Genomic DNA, 26,879 nt, shown 5'->3' on the forward strand with positions numbered 1-26,879 from the left:
GGGGGTGGGGGGATGGGTTAGCCTGGTGATGGGTATTAAGGAGGGCACGTTCTGCATGGAGCACTGGGTGTTATAGGCAAACAATGAATCATGGAACACTACATCAAAAACCATATTGTTGTTTTATGGGACTATGGATCATTCTTTATAGTTGCTGTGTAGTATTCCATTGTGTGACGATACCATCATTTTTCTCTAATGGCATTTTTAGTGGGTGAGAACATTTGTAGAATCTGTTTTCAGTGCCACTGAGGACTTCACTATTTTTCAGTGCCAAGGAATCATTTGCCCCACAGACATAGAATGCCAGCTACTTTCAGGTGCCCCTGACAGGGATAAATTTGGGGAAACAGATTCATACTTTGAGGTTAGACTCTCTGGGCTACTTTACACTGCTTATTCTTTCTATTAAGCCTTCCTGATACGTTTCTAACTTTCTTGTGTATCACTCATGCCATTATTTTGCTCACTCCAGAATCCTTCCATTCATTCTGGTCCCCTTTCTCACTGTTGAGAGCTTAGACATCCTGCTTTCTGAAATTCTTACATCTCTCCCATTCTCACATTTTCCTCCGAATCCTGCCCTCTCTGTCGTCTCTGTTGAATCACCTCCTTTTCTCTGAACCTCCTTCCAAAAACTTTGAAATAATTCTAGATCCGTCTCTTCTCTCACACTCTGTATCCAGTCCGTCAGCACATTCTGCTGCCTTTAGCTTCAGAATATTTCCAAATTCAGCCAATTCACACTACCTGCAATGTGCCTACTGCAAACCAAGCCCCCTAGTTTTGCTTGGGTTACTGAGCGAACTGAGTTGGGTTGCTTCCCAACTATACCCCTGCTTCTACCCTTGCCCCTCCATAGTCCATTCTCTTCACCACACCCTGTGTGATAGCCTTTTACAACATATATCTGATTTCCTTTGCCCCAAATCCCTTTCATCTGGGAAGGAAAGCAGAAGTTCTAACATTGGGCCTTGTGGCCCTGAATCATTTGCATTCTTCTCTGCCCATCTTACCACCTTCCCATTTCTCTTGCAAAGGGAACTGAGCCTGTCCATACAACCTCTACATCATTAATCCACCACTCTCTTTCTGCTGCTTCTCATCTGCAGCCCATGCTGCAGTTCCAATCTACTGTCTTTAAATCAACTGCTCCTGGAGACCATTTCTGCCATCTTTGATACCTTCAGCATCTGAATCCTTTTTGTGAATATCTCTTCAGTGCATCCTACCCTTTTCTTTACATAGTTGCAAATACACATAGGAAGCTATGCTGTTTGTGAAGGATACACTGGGCTAACAGCTACACAGAACTGGAGGCCACTTGCCTAGTGGTCTGGCTGCCCTAGGTCCCAGCCAGCTGTCACTAGTGCTTGAATGGGAAGTAAACATGGCACAGTGACACCCTCAATGGGAAATTCTGCCTTAATATTTGTGGATGGTATGACATATCCCCCTACCAGAGGTGTTTAACCTCAAATGAGGTTCTAGAGCCTGTTGTGTACCTTTTTGGGGGATTCTAAGGAGTTGCAAGTCAGTAGATCACCTGTGAGTCATCTCATCTGCTGGGTTTCCTTGATGATTTGTTCTTAGTCAGAATCCTGGTATTATACTCTGTCGCAAGGGTTTGGATTTCCTTTCCCCATAAACTCTGGATTCTCTCAGACCACAAATCACTGGAGACGAAATGCATAGTAGCCAGATACAGGTTCTGGGGAAAGATAGTCCTGAATTGGATCCTAGTTCCACTACTCACTAGCTGCTGTCCTTTACAAGTAATCTTTCTCATCCTCAATTTCTGCCTCTGAAATAATAATACCTGTGTACAGGGTAATCAGGAAGATTAAATGAGATAATCTATAATTATATCTTTGTAAGTGTTCATTTCTCTTATTCTGGTGTCAGCAGCTTCATTATAGAGGTAAGTATACTTTTTGATACTATGTTCAAAAGGATGAATTAGGTACTGGAGATAGCTTTAGGAATAAGACGTGATTCTTGTCACCAAGGATTTTTCAGTCTTAGAAGGGAGCTAGGGGGTGCCTGGGTGGCTCAGTCATTAAGCTTCTGCCTCCGGCTCAGATCATAATCCCAGGGTCCTGGGATCAAGCCCCACGTCAAGTTCCCTGCTTAGCAGGGAGCCTTCTTCTCCCTCTCCCGCTTACCCTGCTTGTGTTCTCTCTTTCTCTCTCTCTCTCTCTCTCTCTCTCTCTCGCTGTCTCTCTCTGTCAAATAAATAAATAAAATCTTAAAAAAAAAAAAGAGGGGGAGCTAGACATGAATAATTCAATTCAGGGCAATAGAGCCATGGTAGAGGGAAATAGAGGCTTCTCCAGGATCACAAAGTAGGCACATTTAACACATCTAGGGAAGCTCTGAGGAGATAACGCTTGAGTTGAATCATGAAACCAGGTGGAGAAGAGGGAAAAGAACATTCTAGGCAGAGAGAGATGCACAGAGGCAAATGCAAGGAGTTCGGCAAAGCTGAAATATCACTTATAAGGAAAGGATTCGTGATGGATGAGGCTGAACAGTTATGTGGGCTATGAAGGTCAAAACAAAACAAAACAAAACTGCACATGTCAAATGAAAGGCTTTATTATCTTGAAGGCAGTAGAAACCATAAAGTAATTTTAGATTAAATTTGGGGTTTAAAATGAGATAAATCATGGTGAGAGATAATGATAGTTACAATTTAGGGCATCGAGGAAGGAATAGAGAAGAGCAGATGGAGATATAAAGTCATGAGGACTTGGGGGCTGATTTGATGTGGCAGGGACAAGAGAGAGCTGCAGTAGAGCCCAGGACCCCATCTTGGTCAGATGGAAGAATAGTGGTACCACAAAACAGGGTAGGGTACACAGATGGAAAGCAGATTTGGCAGTAAAAAACTTCATTTCAGTTTTAGATATGTTGAGTTAAATTTGCAGATGAGGGGCATCCGGGTGGTGCAGTCAGTTAACCATCGGACTCTTGGTTTCAGCTCAGGTCATGATCTCAGGGTCGTGAGATTGAGCACTGTGTCAGGTTCCATGCTCAGTGGGGAAAGTCTGCCAAAGACTCTCTCCCCTTTACCTCTGTCCCTCCCACTTGTGCTCCCCTCTTTCTAAAATAAATAAGTAAATCTTTAAAAAATCTGCAGATGAGATATATACGTGGAAAAGTCCAATAGACAGTTGAATCTGTGGGTAGGGAACAAAGGAGAGAAATTTGACTGGAGATACAGGTGTATGAATTATATTAGTTAGTATCCAGATTAAGGTGAGATACCAAACGAATCCACAAATACAGTGACCCAAAGAGGATATTTCTTTTTTTTTCTTAAAGATTTTATGTATTTATTTAACAGAGAGAGACACAGCAAGAGAGGGAACACAAGCAGGGGGAGGAGAGGGAGAAGCAGGCTTCCCACAGGGCAGGGAGCCCAATGCAGGACTCGATCCCAGGACCCTGGGATCATGACCTGAGCTGAAGGCAGACGCTTAACAACTGAGCCACCCAGGCGCCCCCAAAGAGAATATTTCATTTTCTATACACACAGCTGTCTAGAAATTGTTGGGTGGTTCTGTCCAGATGCCACTCAAACATGCTCCACTAACCAGCACCATTGGTATCAGCTGAGAACTTGTACGAAGTACAGAACCTTCAGGCCCTGTCCCAAACCTAATGAATCAGCATCTGCATTCAACAGGTAATCCACAGGCACAGTACATTTTGAGAAGCTCTGATTTAAAGAAGCATGTTGCTCTGTTTTCCTCTCAATGTAGTTAAAGCAATCTTGCCACTACTTTCTCTGCATTTTAGCCATAAGAAGGGGAAAAAGAGAGTAGAAAATAATGAGCTTTCTTTTTAGGATATGATAGATATCCTTACATTGGCAATTTACTGTATTAGAAATTAAAACAAAATTTTATTTCTGATTCCTTTAAAAATAACAAGCCTGTTACATGCTAACATAAATATTTTTGTGAAAAATAACTATACTTCCAAAACAAAAAGGAGTAAGTAAGAGGGACATTGGTTTGTATTTTCTCAAATCTCTTTAACATCTCACTGAGTAGAACACAGCTGGATTCTCATATTTTCCTCCTCCTTCAGTATGCTGCCATATGTTGTTTTGGTTGAGGTTTATAAAGAAAATCCAGTCTCATGCAAATACATAGTAGAAAAGGAAGGAATATTTTTGATAGCCTTTTTAGATACTCTTTTTTGATACATACCTAGACTCTACAAGCAGTGATTTCTTAAGGGTAAATTGTAATGTGGAATCTGAAATCATATCAGTGAGCTTTTTGTACTCTTCTACATTAAAATCCACTGGTCTGCCTTGTATTTGGATAGATCTTTTGTCTATTCCTGATTTTCTTACCTCATGTATTGGTCATTTCCAAATATTGACGTACTGAGTTATGCAGATCTTCCAAATGTTGACATAATTCATTATGCAATTGAAAATCACAGTTTTAATGTCGCCATTGATCTCATCAGAGAAAATGTTTGAGTACAGAGAATCTGCCAGTGGCAGAAACAAGTTTTCCAAAATTTGAATTTTTGGTTAAGAGTCAGAATTTTATCATTGGCAATAAATATGTCAGTTGTTTTTCTTAAAGGAACGAGATTACTTTGTTCATTTTTGACAAAATGTTTGCCAAATACCTGAGTCTTAATAATCATAATTTCTCTGTCATTCTTTCAAGTAACAGTGATTTTACGTGACAGAAATAATTAGTTCCTTTCATAACCCAGATAATTGCATAGATGTTTTTCCTTGAGATAACCATTGTGCTTTAGCATACAGGAGAAATACTTTATGCATAGCTCCTACTTTGTTACACATAATATTAAAGAGACACTATTTAAGGGTTGAGGTTTTGTAAGATTAATAATTTGTACTGCTTCATCAATGGCATTCTTAAGTGAAACTGGCTTTTTAAAAATTCCAGCTGTGACTACATAGTATAGTGGTAAGGAATACAGTGACCGTTAGCATAGTTTGGAACCATTCTACTCGTTCCATCAAGATACCAGCAATTTTACCCACCATTATTTTTGCACTACTAGTGCAAATGTCAACCCAGTGAAAAAGGCAGAGAATGTCCTAGTATCATGGTAAAAATAGTTTTGACATTCTGAAAAGCTCACTGGGATCTTGGGTCTAGAGACCACATTTTCAAAACCACTGTCTTATATGATTATCCTGAGCTTGATGAATATTAGCTTATATGAGATTGCATGGTTTTGGACTGACTAGTTCTAGAAAAAATTGTTAAGTAGCAAATTTAGATTTGGTGTGTCTCTATGCTTTCCCTTTTTGTGACACCCCTGAAGGCGCTCCCTAGCACCCTAGTGAGACAGATGGACCGCGTACCACCGAGGTACCTATTCATGTTTGCTCTTGTTTGTTTAATTAGTCATTCAGCAAGTATTGAGAGAGCCCAACCTTGTACCAGGTTCTTTGTCTCGGCTCTGGGCCCTGATGCAGAGCTTGTCATGCCCTACCTCACAAAACCACTTGTATTAATTTCCTATTGCTGTTGTGGCAGATCAAAACAAACCTAGAGGCTTAAAAAACATAGATTTACTATCTTACAACTCTGCAGGTCAGAAGTCCAACACTGGTCTCACCAGACAAAAATTGAGGTGTTGGCAGGGCAGCTGGGTGGCTCAGTCGGTTAAGCGTCTGCCTTCGGCTCAGGTCATGATCTCAGGGTCCTGGGATCAAGACACGCATCAGGCTCCCTGCTTAGTGGGGAGTCTGCTTCTCCCTCTCCCCCTGCCCCTCCCCCTAACTCATGTGCTGGCTCGCTCTCTTTCTCTGTCTCAAGTAAATAAATAACAATCTTTTTAAAAAATCAAGGTGTTGGCAGCACTGCATTCCTTTTTGGAGGCTCTGGGGGAGCATCCATCTCCTCATCTTTTCCAGTCTAGAGGCCCCTGCATTCCTTAGCTTGTGGCCCCCTTCCTCCCCCTTCAAAGCTGGCAGCCTTGTGTCTCTCTCTGACCATAGCCAGGAAAGGTTCTCTGCTTTAGGGACTCACGTGAGTAGACCGGGCCCACCCAGATCATGCAGGCTAATCTCCATTGCAAGATCTGTAACCTTAATCACGTTGGCAATGACATATTCTGGGGTTAGAGTGTGTCCTTTTTCAGGGGTCATAACTCCACCTACCACACACTCTTAGTAAGTGGGTGTTAAATATTTGCTGAGGAAATGAAGGAAGGATCTTAGCCCATTGGTCATTTCTCGGAGCTGTGCTCCTCCCTGAGATGGCAGTTGATTGGGTAAGACCCAGTTGAGGTACCATCCTTCCCGGGCTGTCTCCAAAGTGGATGAAAACTTCCACTAAAGCACTTACTTACTTCATCTCCTCTACTGTTTACTCCTAGCCCCACTCACCTGTAAGCTCCTGGAATCTTGTGTCTTGCCTTCTTCTTTGTATGCCCAGAGTATAGCACAGTGACTGGCACTTCGTCTGTACACAATAAACATTTGTTGAAGATTCATGAGTGCATCAATGAATTATCCTCCCATACACCAAGTTCCATTTTTGCATTTTGCCTGGGGCGTATACAGAAGCCCATCCCCCAAAGAAGCAGAGTGGCTTTAATCATAGGAATCTAAAACCTGTGACAGGTATCAAAGCAAGGGTGGCAAGTGATGTTTGGGGGCAGAAGGGCCTTAGGCACTCCCTCAGGCCCTCACTGGCAGCATCCCATGAGGCCATACCCTGGGACTGAGCTGGACCTTGGAGGAGCTGCGGAGATGGGTTCTCCAGCAGCCCGTGAGAGTGGCTTTGAGTTTCATGGAGGGTCTGCAGGCTGCACCACAGAGGAGCAGGTGTGGAGCCAGCCCGGCCTGCTCGGCAGCCAGGAGGAATATGGCCTGTTCACTCCTCAGGCCTGCGGTCGTAGCCAGCACAGGACCTGACTCTGACTTCGCAGAGGTGTTTTAATTCAGCCCCCCCACCCCCAAAATGGCTTTTCTAAAGGCAGCACACATTTTACAGAGAGCCTTTTGTATGGAGTTACTGGGGACTCATTCAAAAATAACAGGAGCTCCAGACTGCAGAATTTAAAAAAAAAAAAAGGTTCTGTCACTCTAGACACAGCTCTAGTCTTCCACCTCCTACTAGTTGGCCCATTTATACCAAAATGAATGAGAAATTTAATCCCTGGTACTTTATAAAGAAGCCATTTTTTTTGCTTTGCTTGTGGTTTGCTCTGTGTGTGCTTTTTTAATGGCAGTGTTTAATAATGTTTATATTGCCTTTAACCTTTGACTAACTTTGCAGTTAAGTTCCCAGATGTGGTGTCACATCCAATACTGGCAGGCTGCTCCTCCCTCCTTTGAGACCACGGACTTCTTATTCCTAGAAGGTCTTTTGTTCCCTACCGGTCCCCTTGATCACTCCTAGCAGGCAAGCAAGCATGGGGTAGTAGGCGATAGTGGTGGTAGGCATTTCATATTGATCAGAGGCTATGTACCAGGCACTGCCCTTTGTGATTTACTTCTGTTATTAGATCTTGAGAACAAACTTATGAAGCGAAAGCTATTATTGTCTGGCCTCAAATGTAAGGTCAAGTATTTTCCCCAAAATCAACCCTCAGAAGAGAGGGTGTCCTTTGATGTTTGGGTCCTCACAAAGACTGCCCCATTGCGGGGATTACTGTATTTTAAACCACAAAGTAGTTTAATTGTCCCAATATGAAAAGGGGTGTCTGAGGGGATGCTTAATTTTCAGACATTTGTGGTAGTTTGTCCATTCTCCAGGTGAGGAAACTGAGACTTGGAGAAGTTAATTTAAGTTGCCCAAGGTCACACAGCTTGTAAGTGCAACAGCTGTTTCTCAGGCATATAATTTTACTCCCGTAACCTCATTATCAGTCCTCCTCAGATTCTTTCTTTCAGCTTTAAAGAGGTTTCAATCTCGGATCTCGCTGATCTTTTCCTTTTTCTTGTTGAGGTTTCATTCTAAGAGAAGAGAGTATTGGAAAATTGATATACATCCAATCTGGAGTCATGCTTTTATGGATAGTCCTAGGAGGGTCTAATTGGCCTTCCAAGCCAGTGTGTATAGGATTCCCTGTCGTTCATCCGTGCCAGACGACCTCCCTGCCTCCCTTTGCCATTGATGGGAGGTTCATTGCTTCCTGAGTCAGTCCCTTACTTTGGTTCCTCTGTTTGAGGAGTTCTTATACTCAGCTGAAATTGTCTTTCCTGGAATTTTCAGTCTGACAGAAGGAGATCCAAAAGTACCTGGATTTGGCTCTTATTATCTTCCCTTCCCTCAACTTCCCTTTCCCTTTCTTCCCCTCATCTCGCCTCCCCTTGCCAACAAAATGTTTTATTGTAGATTATTTTAGATGTATATAAAAGTTGTCAAGATAGCACAGCGCTCTGTATATCCCTTACCTTATTGTAAAAATCTTAGAGTACTGTAGTGTATTTGTCAAAACTAAGAAGCCAGTATTGGTGCATTACTATTGACTATAAACTCCAGACTTTCGTCTGATTTTACTAGTCTCCCCCACCCTGTCCACCCCCATGCTCTGTCTCTGTTCCCAGATCCCATCCAGGACCCCATCACATTTTGTCATTAGTCTCGTCTGGTGTGTGCTAGTTTTTTAGTCTTTCCTTGTTTTTCATGACCTGACAGTTTTGAGGAATACTAGTTAGGCATTTTGTAGAATGTTCCTTAATTAGGATTTATCTGTTGTTTTTGTTGTGCGGTTATGGGCTTGGGAGAAAAATACCACAAAAGTGAAGTGCCATTCTCACCACATCATATTAGGGACACATGATATCATTTGCCTTATCACCCGTGATGTTAACCTCGATATTCTAAGGTAAAGTTCTCCTCCCTCCTCTTTCCATACACAATTTTTTAGAAGCAAGTTATTATGTGTAGCCCACACTCAAGAGGTGGGGGGATTAAGCTCTAACCCCTGGAGGGGGCAGTGTCTACATAAGTTATTTGGACTTCTGTAAGGAACATTTATCTCTTCTCCTACATTTATTTATTTATTTATATTTATTTATTTATGCAATCACTTATTTAGATCAGTATGGAGTGAAGCACATTTTTTTTTTGTATTTGGGGTTATAATCCATTACTACTTTATTTTCTTACCCAAATTGTTTCAGCTTTGACCACTGGGAGGCCTTCCAGTTGTCTCTTGTGTCCTTTTGACATGGCCCATCCCTTTATTTTTTTAAGGACTTCCTTACTTTCTGGCACAACAAGATCTTCTTGTATTTTCCCCTGCCCCATCCCTTGAATCAGCCATTTCTCTGAGGATCCCTGATTCCTTTTATTTGAGAATGATATTAGAAACCAAGATCTGGCCACTGGGTGTGCTCATTGCTACTGAGGTGTCATTACTTCTAGATTCTCTCGGTGGCAGAACTAGGAAATAGATGTATGTATATCAGCCCATGTCACACATGTATCTATGATATTTCTGTATCTACATTTGTTTCTGCAGTAAAGCTTTTCTTTTGAGCATTTGTATTTTTCTGTGTAGCCAGCAATGAAATGTGATTCACAGCCTACTATCACCAGTGGTAATGTTAAAGTTAAAGTTAAAATGGAGATCTTGGCATATATGTGGCTTAAGAACTGAGCCATCTTTTAGTTGGATCATGTCATTTTAGAGATGAAAAGATCCTGAGAAGTTTATTGGGATCCTACGAGGTTAAGGGGCTGCTTAGTGGTACAGTCAGGTTTGGAATCTGGGTGTTTGAAATGGAGCCTTTTTATTTCCACCATATCTCATGGCTCTTTAAGACTGATCAGTCTTAAAGTGATCAGTATTCTTCACTTTGTATTCAACTTAATAATTAGCTTTTGGGAATGCTTTAAGCAGATTAGAATGTAATTTTATAAATTGATGTGCACAGGTATTACTTAGCTAACAGATGTCTGCTAGAGTGTTACCAATGAGGTAGTTGGTTCTCCAGCAATATATCTTAGATCAACAATTTGAAAATGATGCTCTCATGGCCAGATGTTAGTGGGTGAACCTTTTCAAATGATTATGATGATTATTCTACCTTGTTTTACTTTTTATAACTATCTTTTAAAAAATCCTTTTGCTCTGGGAAGAGAATCATAGGACTCCTATAGGATAGATACTTGATGCATATACCTGCTTTTTAGAAATGGGATATAATGAAGCAATGAAGGAATCTGCTTAATGTTATCCAAAATGTTGGTGATAGGGTAAAAAGGAAAAGTGAAAGCTGTAGCCTCCACAGCCCCACTTCTAACAGGCCAGCCACACAGCTCCTATATTTCAAATTGCTCTTGGCAGCTTGTAAAGCAGAGAATACTTGAATGCTTGTCTCCAGAGACTCCTGAGGTTATAGGACAGTCCTAGGATGCCTTCAAACATTCTAGCCATTTCCTTTGAGAAGTGGGTGTGTTTACACTGGGTAAATGTGTCTTGTCACCATGTAACACTAAAATCATCCTGTTCTTTTCCATCTGTACCTGTTCATTCCAGAGACTTATCATTTTGTTTTTGTTTGGTGCATTGTGAACATCCAAGATTTTTAGTGGAAATGAATGGTAACAGCTGTTTTTCGTGTACCAAATAATATAATTGTAAACCTTAACCTTGAGATGATATGTCCAAATTTTTCCAAGTGTGGAAATGACTTGACTTGAAAAGTTCGTTTTGGGGTAGTTATCCCAATACAGAATCACATCCATCTCCTTGCCATCAACTTCATTCAAAGAGAGCATTTCTGTAGGTTATTTTTTAATTCCAACACTCCCTTCTTAACCTGGCTTTTCCTCTTTAACATAGCGTATTTTCATACACATAAACATACACATACCCTAATGTCCCATCTTCCTTCTTTTCTACTTTATTCTTCTCCATAGCTCTCACCACCCTCTAGTAGACTATATATTTTACTCCTTTAGCTTCTTAATTGTCTGTTTCACCCAACTAGAATGTAAGCTTTATGAGAGCAAGAGATTTGTTTCATTGACTGCTATATCCCTAGACCCAGTATAATACCTGGAACATAGTAGATACTCAGTGAACCCCTCTGAATGAATGACATGGAAGTTGCAAGTTGTGATCATTTGGCCTCTGATTTTAATATAAATACAAATAGTTGAGTTTTATTTTCTAGGATTATTTTATAAGTGAAATAAAGTACATTATTTAAAATGGGGATTTATCTATTCACTAAAAATCTCAGAATTTGTATGAAACATGGTATAGCTATTTAGAAGTGATGCGGTTACTCCAGAAATGCCGTGCTGTTATCACATGCAAGGAATTTTGAAATTCTCTGCTAAATATCACTCATGAAATGAGTGGAAGAGCTAAAAGGAAAAACATGTTTTAAGTTATAAAGTGGATTACCTTCAGATTTACCCAAAGATATCTTGAACCCTAAGTGACATTGCCCAGTTTGATCCCTTATTCTATTCACCAGGTTTAGCAGAAAATGACTGTTCCTTGTTATAAAAAAAAAAAAAAAAATCCTATGATCAATAATCGCACTACTGGGTATTTACCTAAAGAATACAAAAACACTAATTTGAAAGGATATATATACCCTTATGCTTATTGCAGCATTATTTACAATAGCCAAATTATAGGAGCAGCCCAAGTGTCCATCAATAGATGAATGGATAAAGAAGTGGTATGTCAGGGCACCTGGATGGCTCAGTGAGTTAAACGTCTGCCTTTGGCTCAGGTCATGATCCCGGAGTCCCGGATCAAGCCCCACATCTGGCTCCATGCTCAGTGGGGAGTCTGCTTCTCCCTTTGCCCCTCACCCCACTCTTGTACTCTCTCTCTCTCTCAAATAAATAAATAAAATCTTAAAAAAAAAGAAGTGGTATGTATATACAAGGAAATATTACTCAGCCATGGAAAAGAATCAAATCTTGCCATTTGCAACAGCATGGATGGATCTAGAGAGTATAATGGTAAGTGAAATAAATCAGTCAGAGAAAGACAAATACCATATGATTTTACTCATATGTGGAATTTAAGAAACAAAACAAATGAACAAGGAAAAAAAGGAGACAAACCAAAAAACAGACACTTTACTATAGAGAACAGATGGTTACCAGAGGGGGAGGTGAGTGGAGGGAGGGGTGAAATAGATGATGGGGATTAAGAGTACCTTTACCACGATGAGCACTGAGTACTGTATAGAATTGTTGAATCACTATATTGTACACCTGAAACTAATATAACCCTGTAGGTTAACTATACTAGAATTAGAATTTTCAAAAATTTTAAAAATAAAATAAAAATAAACTTTGATTTTGGAATAAAAAAATCTATTCTGACTAATATTTGCCAATATAGAGAATATTAAAAAGAATATACTGTAAAATTCAAGGTAATTCCTCTAAAAGAATGTCAGCATTTGTTTGGACATATAGAGGCTGACCTGTTTTTATTTTTACTCGTATTGCTTTAAAAATACACTTTTAATTTAAAATTTCTGGTATCTGAAGTACTTAACACTTATAAAACCAGTGGACTCTTACTTGTATAAGGTATACATAAGATAATATAAAAGGGCTTGCAACTTTACTAGCTGTGTTATAAACTAGATCATACCAATCATTCTAATGCCAGATTTCTTGCAGCATTCTCTCTAGGACAAGAAACAGACAAATAAAAAGCAATCTAGTCATGAACATCACAAACTTGTTTACAAGCCATCTTTGGACTGATACATCTTTGGACTGTGCATTAATTACGTCTTTGTATAAGAATGACATATTTTCTTATTACCACCTTTTTATTTCAGAGCATTGGGGAGTCAACAATGTCTGTTGTGTTAAATCAGCTGCTGCCCATGATTAAGCCTTTGGACCAGAGGACCAATGATGACTACAGCCCTGAAGAGCTGTTGATCCTCCTGATATATATTTATTCTGTCAGTGGAGAGTTCACAGTGGACAAAAACCTGGGGGAAGCTGAAGAAAAAGTGAAGAAAGCATTGGCTCAGGTCTTTTGTGAAGAGTCTGAATTGTCACCTTTGCTACAAAAAATCACAGGTGAGTGTTTAATAAAAAATATAGGACATAAACATCACTGATATAGAAAAGGGTCTAAAAATAAAGGCATTTTAGAAAGAGGTGAAACCACCTTCATTGGAGTTGTTTGGAATTTTATGAGGCCTGATGAGTACTAGCCAGCCTTTAGGATTAGAGGTTTTCATTGCAATATTTTTTTTCCAGCTATAGTGAAATGATCTTCTAATTGCCCATCACAGCTCCTATTTCTAGAGCCTTGTTAAAATAGCAAAATTTTCTCAGGGTGTAATATCTTTAAGAAAAAATAAGATGTGCAGCCTATTCAAAGGGTTTCTGTTGACATAGTTTCTTTGAGATTGTCATTTCAAACTTAAAACACACACACACACACACACACACACACACACAAAACTGTTTCCCTAAAATGTTATGCAATGTCATAAAATTGAAAATTGCAATTTTTGAGAGTACTTTTATACTTTTTACTTCTCATATTTCCTCTTGAATCTGAATTAATTGGTAGTATCCCAGATAATATCCGAATATCCCAGGAAAGGAGGCTATGCTGATTCGGGAAAGAAATATCATACACTCTAACCATTTTTACTTTTAATAAGAACTGTGATGTAACTCATAGAGACATTCATTTGTGTTTTTCTTATCAAACTCAGTATTATTTCTGTTTTGCACAAAGCTTATTTCCATTAGTACGGATGGAACCTGGGTCTGTTTAAGAGTGGAAATTGTTAAAGCTTACACACAAAACTTAAATAGTCTAAAAACATACGTAGCTTCCATTCATTCATTCATGTGTGTGTGTGTGTGTGTGTGTGTGTGTGTGTGTAGGTATGTGCAGACCTCTCCATTCAGGAAGGCTCCACTGAGGCACATTATGTATTTCCCAACTCCTCTTCCTGTTGCCTGTTGCGCCTCACTGAGGGGAGCGTCCAGACCACTCCGAAAGAGGCTGTGTAGCTGTCCACCAAAGTGCCCCATGCATGGTGCTGGCCTTCATGCCCACGGCTGACCTTTTCTATGTTTGGCTATGGAAAATGAAACCCTGACGAGATGGAAACAGAAGTTTCCACAAAAATGAAACATTTCCTTGCTTAGTATAGAAACTCTCTGCCAACTTAAAATCTACTTAAGGAAAACTTGTGGAATTTGCTCCCATTTCATTAAGTTACAGCTCTATATGCGTCTACGTGTTTGTTTGGCTATAAAGGAATATTGACTTAGAAAGGTTTAATATGGTTTATACAGTGCTCCGAAGAGTAATTTGATTCAAAGTAAATTTGAATGCCAAGAGAATTTAATTGGGAGTTATTCTTAAAATGCATAATTTCAGAAACAGACAACAAAGATGGTTTGTTTTAGCTGAGGTTCTTTGGATGGCTTTTCTGTAACATTAGTATGTTGCTGTATTATTTTGGGAATTGAAGTCATGCTGGAAGAGTATTCGTTTAATATTCGCTCAAGGTGTTTATTGACCCAGCATTTCACTCTTTATTACTTTCTCTATGATTGCTTAGGATATTGCATTCTCTTGCTGTTAAATGTGACTTCACATTTAAAAACACTTCTGTACATTCATGTTTATATCAGGAAATTAGTAAGTTTAGCAAATGAAGCTTAAAAATAAGAATTTGTAGAAATTTTAGTATATTTAAAAATTTTAGAGACATTTTGTAATATGAAGTATACATTCCTACATCAGTAAACTTTGGATGTACAGTTTAAGCAGGGTGGGTAAGATGCACTACTTAAATTTGGCATAGGTGAACTTACTAGTGGGATACATATGCATCACTCCACCTCTGTGGACACCAAAAGGACTTTTTTCCTGAAGATAGACTTTTACTTGGCCATAGACATACCCCTATTAAGTATCTTGGAAATCCAAATGTTCTGAGAAGTAGGGTTTATGTCTACAATTAGCTGCTGAGGCAACTGTTTACATCTCAGGAGAAAAGCACTAGGATGGTGTGGGAGTAGCAGTGACTCAATCTTGTAGAACAAGGTGGGATATTCCCTTATATATTGAAAGAATAGAATCACCTTCCAAATTGCCTTACAAATGCTTGGGCAATTGTGGAACTAGGTTAACCTGGCTTTACCATGAACTTGCACACAGTGTTGGGTTTATGTTATTCCAGTTTATAGTCTTGGCTTCCTTGTTACTGGGTGGCAGAATTTCTTTTATGGCTTGTGCACATTTTGGGGTTGATGAAATTTGGTTTAAAACTATTATTGAAAGCAAGCAATTAATCAGTAAAACTCCACTTTTCATATTATAATTTTATTAATCTTAATAGAATCAAGAAAACAATGCTTTTTCTGTACTGAAAACTCAAGCATGTGATCATCACCTAAAAGTGAAAGGATCAGAATTTGAACCCAGGTGTTCTGGGTCTGGAGCCCAGGTCTTGACAAGAGATTCTAAACTTGCTACCAGCTCACTTCCATAACCATTGCATTTATTATATTTTGTAACTGAGGCTTGCTTAAATTTACTGTTTTATGCCATGCATGCTCAGCCATTCCATCATGTTCGTATTTTACAAACAGTGAATTAATATTTGGTTAATGTTGTAGATATCGCCTGTTCTTTTTACTCTGTCTGTAATAGCTACTTATAGATGTTTCCTCATGCCTTCCTATTTTCATGCATGTATTCTCTTTGTTTCTGCATTGCCATTAAGAAATTAAAATATTATTTCTAGTCATTGAAATCTTCTGGTTGCTAGCTTTCTAAAATAGGAGTGGCAAACTTAAATTCTTTTTATTTCAATGATATCTCTTGACAATAATTGCCCTGTGTTTAAAATTCATATTTCCTTTTTATATGTTGAATATGTAATTTACTTTTGATGATTTCTTTCATTTCTCCCTATTCTTCCCTTTTATGGAAAGCACAATGAGAAATTGTAATTGGCAAAACATACCAAAACGTAAGCATGGTCAACGGCAGTGTACTATTTTCCTTTTGATAGCTACTTTTAGGGAGAATGGCAGGCAAAAACTCTCTTTTCTACTCACACAAAATAACAAGGGCTGGCTCCCTGAGTGTCAGGGATAGGAATTGTAAAAAGAAAATTGGTACGGCCTGAAAATGTCATTTACTGTGCTTTCTCAGTCTTGCTAAATTCAAAGAGATTATCAGTTTCTGTGTATGTTAGTGTTTGCCTAGCAGTCACAAGTGAAAACAAAGGAAAACCATTTGAACTTTCTTCAGAGAATGAAGTCAAAATTCTAATTTTAAAGATCTGTGTAAACTTGGAATGTCATCATACAGGGAGGTGTATCAGATAAAGCATAGAGCTTAGATGTAAAAATCCCTGATTCAAAAGTCCTGGCTCTGTCATTTCCTAGTGTGTGTGTTAGTCATCGTATCGTCCATCTTTGAACCTTGACAATAAACATAAGTGCTATATTGGTGACCACTCAGTGATTTTACTAAAAATAAAATGATGTTATATGGAGCTAACATATAACAAATGATGTTATACGTGAGCTAATTTCCAGTCCATACACACTGTAAATAAGTAATCATCTCCTATGTCTGTTGTTATTTTGATAGCTTGTAGCTGTCGTGTAGGGCAGTACTTCCCAACCTTAATCACATTGTGACACACACAGACAACGAGTATGCTTGCATAGTGTACTCAGGCAAGTGGACACAACTTTTTGGTCAGAAGCAACCAGCCCTGGGGCTTTGGCCAGTCCAAACCCTACCTACCTAACCTGTGAGCCGAAGTGAAACAGCTCGGCACACATGTAACCTATTAGGAGCAAGTCAGTACTCGAAGAGTATGTTGGTCAGCAGGTCCTGGAACCAGAAAAAAAGGAAACCAAAACTTGCATATAGTTTTTGACACCCAAAACTATTTTGGAAAAATTTTTTTGGTAAACAACTTTTATGTTGTTTATTGATTTGTCTCTGGATTTTTATACTATCTTTAAAGGAAAGGTCAATAGGGGCTAGATCTGTTGAGTTTAGTGTAAAGCTAGAGAATGAGTGATTCAAAGTATCTAAAAAAAATCTATAGTTCAAGATAGAGGTATAATGATACCATGGAAACTGTATTTATATTTATTACACTCTTATTCTTCTTCCTGTTGATAATTTGGGGTTATCACTTATTGTACCATTGTATAAGGATTACACCTGGATATATATAGTGGGAAATTTACCAGATTAGCTTAACAAATAGGGATTTATATTTTCTCAGCAGGAAGTTCAGAGACAGGCAGCAGAACTCATGTTCTTTCTGGCTCCTTTCTTTCTTGCTTGCTTGCTTGCTTGCTTTCTTTCTTGCTTGCTTGCTTGCTTGCTTGCTTGCTTGCTTTCTTGCTTTCTTGCTTTCTTCTTTCTTTGTCATCATGGTCATGAGGTCGTCACTTCTCCTTGACTTAGTATGTCCATGCTTGAAAGTAAGAGGCATATATTAACAGAGGCTGCCCTTTTTATATTAGGGAACACAATAACATTTCTCCTCTCCTACTTGTATCATTGGCTAGAACTGGGTTTCATGATCACCTCTGGCTCCTAGAGTATTTTTAACTGGGCATCTATTTCTCATGACCAAAGTCAGAGTTCTGTTAGAAGAAAGAAGGTGAGAATGGACAGTAAGTAAAAAACTTGTATTTGCTGCAGTTATCATTTTAGGCTTCTCTGATAGGGAAAATTGTAAGGGAAGATAATATACTGTGAGGTGGAGTGATGCCCATGGTACTTTAATCCACAGTTATAATATTAACATTTCTTTTACAGTATAAACTGAAATAATGTGCTATTGTGTGCTAGTATCACTGGACTTACATCACAAATATTTTCAACCTATCAATATTTGTTGAATATGTCTACATACCTGGCATTATTCCAAGCTCTTGAAGCATAGAACCCCTGGGGGCAGTGGTAGTGAAATGTAAAGGTTCTCAGCACAGGATTAGGAGTTGTGTGCCTGGGTTTTAGTTCTGACTCTGAATTTTAGTAGTTGTGCCATCTTGAGTAAGTCATTTAACTTCACTGATTCTCAGTTTCCTCATAAATCAAATGGGGATAGTAATGATAGTACCAAATTCATGAGATAAAATAGTCAAAGTGCTTGGTGCAGATCCTGGCACATGTGCTGTCAGTTTGTGTTCTCTACATCATTATCATTATTATTTTTTTTAAAGATTTTATTTATTTATTTGACAGAGAGAGAGAGAGAGCACAAGCAGGGGGAACAGAAGAGGGAAAGGGAGAAGCGGGCTCTCTGCAGAGCAGGGAGCCCGATGCAGGGCTCGACCCCAGGACTCCGGGATCATGATCTGAGCTGAAGGCAGACACTTAACTGACTGAGTCACCCAGGCGCCCAAGGATATTCAGTCTTAATAGAGAGAGTGATAGGGAATGGCAGGGACTGTGTCAAACTGGGGCTCCTCTGATTGTTACCAGGAGAGCAAGAATCTGATACTCTCATCTCTCAAGAAATCAGGAATATTATTTTTTTAATGAAATATGAAGAGTAAGTTTTGTGGAAGGAATGTTGCATAAGTTCTTCTCATGTGAAGATGTATTTTTCTCACTAGATGTATAGTTGTGCTTCCTTTGCCACATAATTCCCAGTACTTTTGCATAAAATAATGGCAGGATTCCTGTTACTCTAACTGGAATAATCAGAACTTCACATTGATTTGGGTAAAATGCATAAGTTATCTTCATGATGGACCATGATTTTTTGAATCATCTCAACTTTGTTAAAGTTTCATTTTAAGGGATCTTGTTTCCTAAGTTTTTTTTTCCTCTATCCCTTCTCACTTGTCCAATACCCTTTTTAATATCAATCACATGTAATAAATGAGGAAAGGCAGGTCCAGTTTGGAAAGCAGTGTTCTTGAGGACACTGAGAAGATAAACATAGTCTAGGGAGCTCTCAACCAGTTCCCTTGCATCCCCTAGAGGAAACCTAATAGAGGAGAGTCTCTTCAACTCTGAGTGAGGAAGAAGCTGAGAATTTGTTTTTCAATGGGTTGTGGAAGGTACCGACATGATACTTTCAGGTCTACTTTCCAAATGGAAAGCACTTTTGTGCCCTTATCCATAGTGAAACAAAGCCATATTCTACAGCCAACAGTAAAAATCTAGTTGCACTGATTTATGACATCTTTCCTCTTTTGAAAAGCTCAGGTAAACATAGACCATATAAAATTATTATTGCTATTCGTGTCTGCCACTTTATTATAAAAACTTTCATCTCTGTTACCACAGGGCCTAGATGTTTTATTATGTTGGTAGAGATATGTCTTTCAAACAAAGCATTTTTCATAGTTGGCTGAGTACGTTTCCCAGCCTTGTAGAAAGTTAGTCTCCTTAGTAAAATATGAAGTACTTCCAAACAGAAAATTGTAAAAGATGAGGAGCCAATAAGAAGTTCTCCTCTTAGGCTTCCTTTACTTCATCACCTCTGCATTCTTTCCTCATCTCACAGGTTTGCCTCAGTAATTAATCAAATTTCAGACTGTACATTTCTGCAGATTATTGCTCCTGAGGGCACTATTCCAATTGGAATATCAGTTTTCAAAATTTCAAAACTCTTTCTCTTGGGAAGTTATTCCTTAAACCTTAAGTATCCCTCCTGGTTTGGCAATGACAAGGCTGTTGCTGTGGTAACTGGAAGAGTGATCCTAAAAACTCATTACCAACCTTCATGTTACCCACACTTGAATGAAAACTTTAGCTCATTACAGTAGGTGCCAGTGTACAAAACCATGACTATGGAATCTACCCACTCAGCTGGAGGAGTTCAGGAAGTAGGGTAAAATTTATTTTAGAAAGGATTCTACCTTATTTCTTGGTTCTAGTTTATGGATTTCCAGTTGTTGTGACATTCCAATATTGGACTTTGCATTAAGGAATACACCTTCATTTCTAGTGTTTCAGATTTTTTTGTTTCAGGGCTGCCAGAAGAAAACAAAACAAAAAACAACTTTATGACTGTTGCTGTCCATTATGGTTTGCTACACAGTTTGGTATAATAAGGTTTATTTTTCCTCTTGATTTCTAAGATTTCTGCTGGAAACTCTGATGAAGAACATATGTCTGCCCTAAATCTCTCCCATGAGAAATGTTGGAACTGTTACATTTAGTTTTACTGTCCAACATATTAAAATAGTTAACCACAGCACATATTACAAAACAGCTATATCAAATGAAGTTTAAAAGGTTTATTCCATATTTAAAATATATCACAGGCTATGTAGAAAGATATTTAGATCTGCCTATTAAGGTAGCCTACTAGTTAAGCAATTTTGCTAACATATTAAGGGATCACTACAAATTACTTTCTCAAGTACTTAATTTTTCCATGTCACATCATAAAAATAGTCATTCTTAACTAAGACACTGGAACAGATATTCTTGCATTGGTATTTAATGTATGCACGAATGTGGAAGACATACTGTCCGTATCACTAATTTTTGTGTCTGCACATGATGTCAATAGTAACAATTGTTAATGCTACAGATGGATATTAATTATTGATGATTCTTATTAATTGTACATTATATGTGGCATAAATTTCTCAATCATGAAAAGAAAAAGTGGCATACATGGAATATAAGAATAGTTTTCTTGAACATGTAGCTATGGATGAAATAGGAGAGATGGGGTGATATGGTTGAAAAGGGTGCAGCTGTGGGGGGGGTTGCTGATTTTTAATCCTAAATATGCTCATATCATAAAGCTAGTATGAAGGTTAAAAGACAAAAATAGTAAAAATAAGTATGATCATAATGATTAGTTAAGGGATACGCAAGATAAAAAGATGTGAAATGTGACATCAAAAACATAAAACGGAGGGGGGAGAGTGAAAATATTTAGAATAGGATAGAACTTAAATTATTATCAACTTAAAATAGACTGCTAAAGATATGAGTTGTTGTATGTAAGCCTCATGGTAACTGCAAAGCAAAACCTATAGTAAATACATAGAAGATGAAGTGAAAAGAATATAAACATACCTCTAAAGAAAGTCACCAAAGAACAATGGAAGACACCAAGAGAAGATGAAAGGAACAGAGAGGAGCTACAAAAATGGCCAACAAACAATGAACAAAATGGCAATAAGTAATACCTATCAATAAGTACTTTAAATGTAAATGGACTAAATTCTCCAATTAAAAGACATAGAGTGACTGAATGGATTAAAAAAAAAATTACCCATCTATATGCTGCCTGTAAGAGACTCACCTTAGATGTAAAGACACTCACAGGCTGGACATGAAGAGATGGAAAAAGATATTCCATGCAAATGGGAACCAAAAGAAAGCTGGAGTAACTGTATTTATATCGAAAAAATAGACTTTAGAACAAACTTTAAAGACACAAAGATGGACTTACACAATGATAAATAGTCCAACTAGAGGATATAACATTTGTAAATATTTATGCACCTGATATAGATGCACCTAAATATATAAAGAAAAAATATTAACAGACCTAAATAGTAAGCAAGACAGTAGTAAGGAATTTTAATACTCTATTTACATCAACAGATTATCCAGACAGAAAATCAATAATATCAGTGGCGCCTGGGTGGCTCAGTTGGTTAAGCTTCTGCCTTTGGCTCAGGTCATGATCCCAGATCCTGGGATCAAGCCCCATGTCAGGCTCCCTGCTCCACGAGGAACCTGCTTTTCCTTCTCCCTCTGACTGCTGCTACCCCTGTTTGATCTCTCTATCTCTCTCTCTCTGTCAAATAAATAAATAAATAAATAAATAAATAAAATCTTAAAAAAAAGAAAATCAATAATATCAGCATTAAGTGACTTTAGAACAGATGGACTTAACAGATATATACAGAATGTTCCATCCAAAAACAACAAAATACATATTCTTCTCAAGTGCATATGGAATACTCTTCAGTGTAGATCACAGGTTAAGCCACAAAACAAGTCTTAATAAATTTAAGAGGATCAAATCATATCAGGCATCTTTTCCAGTCACAATGGTATGAAACCATGTATGAAATCAATTACAAGAAGAAAACTAAAAAAATCACAAATATGTAGAGATTAAACAACATGCTACTGAACAACCAGTGAGTCAATGAAGAAATCAAGGGAGAAATTAAAAAACAAACAAACAAACACCAAAGGAGAAATAAAAAAATAGAGACAAATGAAAATAATATAACATATCAAAATTTATGGGATACAGCAAAAACAGTTCTAAGGGAGAAGTTAATTATGATATATGCTTCAAGAAATAAGAAAAGTCTCAAACAACCTAATTTCACACCTCAAGGAGCTAGGAAAAGAAGAAAAAATGAAGTCCAAAGTTAGAACAAGAGAAATTACAAAGATTAGAGTAAAAATAAAAAGACATTAGAGAAGAGCTGGTTCTTTGAAAAGATAAACATATTTGAGAAGCTTTTACCTAGACTCATCAAGGAAAAAAAAGAGAGGGCTCAAATAAAATCAGAAATGTTAGAGGAGACGTTACAACTAATAGTATAGAAATACAAAGGATTATAAGACACTACTATGAACAACTATATGCCAAAAAATTGCAGAACCTAGAAGAAATGGATGAATTCCTAGAAACGTACAATCAAGACTAAATCACGATGAAATAGAAAATTGGGACAGACCAATTACTAGTAAGGAGATTGAATCAGTAATTGAAAACCTCCCCCGAAACAAAAGTCTAGGACTAGGCAGCTTCACTGTTGAATTCTCCCAAATGTTTAGAATTAATACCAATCCTTCTCAAAGTTTTCCAAAAAAATAGAAGAGGAAGGACCTCTTCAAAACTCATTTTTCAAGGTAAGGATTACCCTGATAGTCTTTTTTGGATACCCAAAAGCAGACAAAACACAAGAAAATTAAAGGCCAATATCCCCGATAAACTTAGATGTAAAAACTCTCAACAAAATGTTAGCAAACTGAATTCACAATACATTAAAAGGATCACACATCATTATCAGGTGAACTCATTCCAGGAATGCCAGGATGGTTCAACATCCACAAAGAGTCAAGGTGATACCATATTAACAAAATGAAGGATAAAAATTGTTCATCATCTCAATAGATGTAGAAAAACTATTTGACAAAATTCAACTCCCATTTATGATAAAAATACTATGATTAAAAAAAAAAAAAAAGGAATGCCAGGATGGTTCAACATCCACAAAGAGTCAAGGTGATATACCACATTAACAAAATGAAGGATAAAAATTGTTCATCATCTCAATAGATGTAGAAAAACTATTTGACAAAATTCAACTCCCATTTATGATAAAAATACTCAACAAAGTGGGTGGATAGGGAATATACCTCAACATAATAAAGGCCATATATGACAAGTCTACAGCTAACATTATACTAATAGCAAAAAGCTATTAAAAGACAAAGACTTAAAAAGAAAGGGAAAAGACAAGACAAGACTTAAAAAGAAAGGGAATAAGAGAATTTTTGTACATTGTTGGTGGGTATGTAATGGAGCAGCCACTATGGAAAACAGTATGGAGGTTCCTCAGAAAATTGAAAATAGAACTAACTATATTATGAATCAGCAATTCCACTTCTGGGTATTTACCCAAAGAAAATGAAAATACTGACTTGAAAAGGTATATGCACCCCTGTGTTCATTACAGCATTATTCAGAATCGTGAGGTTATAGGAGCAACTTAAGTGTTCATTGGCAGATGAATGGATAAAGAAATTGTGTGTGTATACACGCATACACACAATGGAATATTATTCAGCTATAAAGGAATGAAATCTTGTCATTTGTGACAACATGGATGGACATTATACTAAGTGCAGTAAGTCAGACAGAGAAAGACATACCAAATGATCTCTCTTATGGAGCCTAAATAAACACACAAAAAAACAAACTTACGGAGACTGATGGTTGCCAGAGGTAGGGGTTACGAGGTGAGAGAAATGGGTGAAGGGGGTCAAAAGGTAAAAAATGAAGAGAAAAAAAAAGAAGAAAAAGAGCCTGGCAGGGAAGGGTCTGATTTTTACTCCTAAATATGACCATAGATATGTAACCCGAAAGTAAGTCACTGATCTTGCTTTGGACTCAGGATCCTCATCATAAAATGAGAGCCTTATTAGGTGAATCTAAGGTCTCTTCTTTCTCTACCATTCTATGGGTCTAGCTTTATATGCTTTTTATTTTAATCTGAATCAGTATATTCCCTTCCTACTTCTAAATCAGCTTCTCCTCAATACCATTCTGTCTTTTTCAGGATACCACTGTCATCTCAGGAGGGAAGCAATGGAGTCACTGACTCAACTTCACCCCCTACTCAGGAGGTGCCTATGTCTGTTGTCTTTGAGGTGCTGTTTACATCTCTCCAAAGATGCTCCCTTACCCCAGGCACATATCGGCCATGGCCTTTTCTCTGTGTCTACCCACCCATTCATCATGCCAACTGATGCCAGGCTAATATTCTTAAATTTAATTTTATACTTTAATACCTTTACTTTATAGTTCTTCCTCCGCTATTACAGTCAGACTTTTTCTCATTGTAGAAAATTTGGAAATGGAAAGAACAGTGTAGGGGCCATATATAAATTGCATTTTATTGAGTACTGATGAAAAACAGATTTTGCCAGTTGTATTTACTCTTTTGTCAATTGCCTGTTCATGGTCTTTCCTTTTTTTTCTACTGTATTATTCATTTTATTCTTAATGATTTAAAAATTAGAGCATTTGGATTATTAAGGTTATTAACACTTAGTCATATGTTTTGCTAATAGGTTTTCCTAGTTAGTATTTGCCTTTCATATTGACTCATCTGGGAAGCCCAGAGATGGAACTATATTTAGGAGAGTTGGGGTAGGGGCTCCAACAGTGTGATCAGGACTCTTTGCATCTTCTAAGCTTTTCTTCCTTCAAAGTATTGGCCTCATTTTTTCAAATTACAACTGCCTCTGTGAACTTCTCATTCCTCCCAGCCATTCCTGGCTTATATCATTCCAGAATAGCAACCCAGGAAAAAAAAGGAAAGAAAGAGCTTTTCTGATCAATCCTAGGAAACAAAGCTGACTGACTTTCAGCCACTGTTGTCAGGGGAGTGGGGTCTCCTCTGGCTATGCTGAGTCATGTGGCCATCACTGTGTTGGGAAGCAGGAGGGAGGGAGGCAGGGGCAGGGATTTGGAGAAATGGACAGTGGACTATGATTGACAATCTATCATTGCCACTTAGAATGGGGGTTGGAGTGGTTCCACAAAAGAAGGGATACTGACATCCAGTCCTGACATACTGATATATGCATCTTGAGAACATTCACTAATAAGCCAGTTTTGCATCTTTATAATTAGACAAATACAACTATCTTGTCCTCTGTCTCCTGAGTTTGATATTTTACCTATAAGTGGACCAATATGTCATTGACACCTGAATAATGGCTTTGAGAGTAAGAATTGGTATGCCTAAAAAGAATTGGCCGGAATTTTCACTAGTGTCTCAGAAAACAGTATCAGAGCAACTGTCAACTAAAGTAATTCTTAGAACTAAAGCTGCTTTCACCATGTGATTGCCCCTCCAAACTCAAGTAGCAGTAATTGTGCCTGTCATGCATCGCTGTGTAATTACTTATAATTCTTAGAATATAAGTTTTAGAAGGGCAGGGATTGTCATTTGGATGAATCGGAAAATTCCACTCATGTTATACGTTCTTAAAATATCTATAATTGGATTTTTTTCTGATTACAGAAATCATTTGTTCATAGAATACTGTAAAGAGCCTTTGTACCTTAACAAACACAGAATAAAATAAAATAAATTACCCATAAACCCACTACCCAGAGAAAACTACTATTAGTATTTTGATGTGTGTTTGATGATCTACTGCTAAGTACAAATTCAGATTCCACATATGCTTCACAAGTAAAGGTATCAGGTAGGCTTTTGTTTTAAATCTTTTAGACAGTTTCTCTATTAAGGTCACAGTGCCTAGAATAAGGAAGGTGCAGGTATATAGTCAACATAAGGTTTTTAAAACGAACATTGGAAAGGAAGTTGTTGAGAATATGAGTGCTGAATCCCTACTCCAAGTCCTAGGAAACAGTGTCCCTCAAAAGTAAAATTACCTTTAATCACAATATAAAGGAAGACCATGTAAGCCCAAAAGGAGATTCTTAAGGACCTTGGGTAAAAATAAAAATACTTAGGTACAAGCAGTTCAGCCTAAAATTGGAGCAGAAGAAAATTTAAAAGGGACACAGCCGGCTGTAGGCTTTGACTTATATTAGTTTATTATGTGAGAATAAAAGATTAATATTTAAAAAACCAGAGGGAGAACATATGTGTACAGCCATGGTGATAGTGATTTGTATTTTGAAATTTAGTTTTAAATGTAACCAGGAATGTAATTCCCATAGAAGCCTCACTTTTTCTGCCTTCATGTGTTGCCTGTTTATTCTGTCTTTAGCACCTGGACTGAATTGGTCCCAAAAGGAATGGTAATTTTCACTGAAGTGTTTATGAAATGAAACCCCCTTCTTTTTTTTCCTTTCATTTTAAACACGACACATATGCCTGCACCTCTTCGTCAGGCTCTTGACTTGTTGCCAACCCAACAGAGAGCCATCTGGAACAGGAAACTGATACGACACAGTGTTCATTAACAATTTACATTTTCTAACATGCAAATGGTTTGAGGTTTTAATTTTAGAAGCTGTGCTTTTGTCCAAATGATACTCTAATATAATTGGGCTCTTTATTTCCTTATTTTTGTTGTGGTAGTGAAGAAAAACGGTTAAATCTGGTTTGTTCTTTTGATACCGTATTGTAGGATTTGGGGTTTCTTCACTATACAGATCACCAGCTTGCAAAGAATTCAATCTTTGG

General features: G+C 37.8%; 1 protein-coding gene across 1 annotated transcript in view; it reads left to right on the forward strand.

The window, feature by feature from the left end:
- The window catches only part of SCFD2 (sec1 family domain containing 2), a 449,958-nt gene that overhangs the window by 193,050 nt on the left and 230,029 nt on the right, over nucleotides 1-26,879 (forward strand). The window contains exon 5 of the mRNA XM_028100703.2: nucleotides 12,794-13,043. Within this exon, the coding sequence (XP_027956504.1) occupies nucleotides 12,794-13,043 (250 nt within the window). The remainder of the gene's footprint in view (nucleotides 1-12,793; nucleotides 13,044-26,879) is intronic.

Source organism: Eumetopias jubatus, unplaced genomic scaffold (assembly GCF_037043125.1).
Source record: "Eumetopias jubatus isolate StellerSeaLion01/CBP00866 unplaced genomic scaffold, mEumJub1_p1.0 scaffold_2, whole genome shotgun sequence".
In the NCBI taxonomy this organism is placed as follows: domain Eukaryota; kingdom Metazoa; phylum Chordata; class Mammalia; order Carnivora; family Otariidae; genus Eumetopias; species Eumetopias jubatus.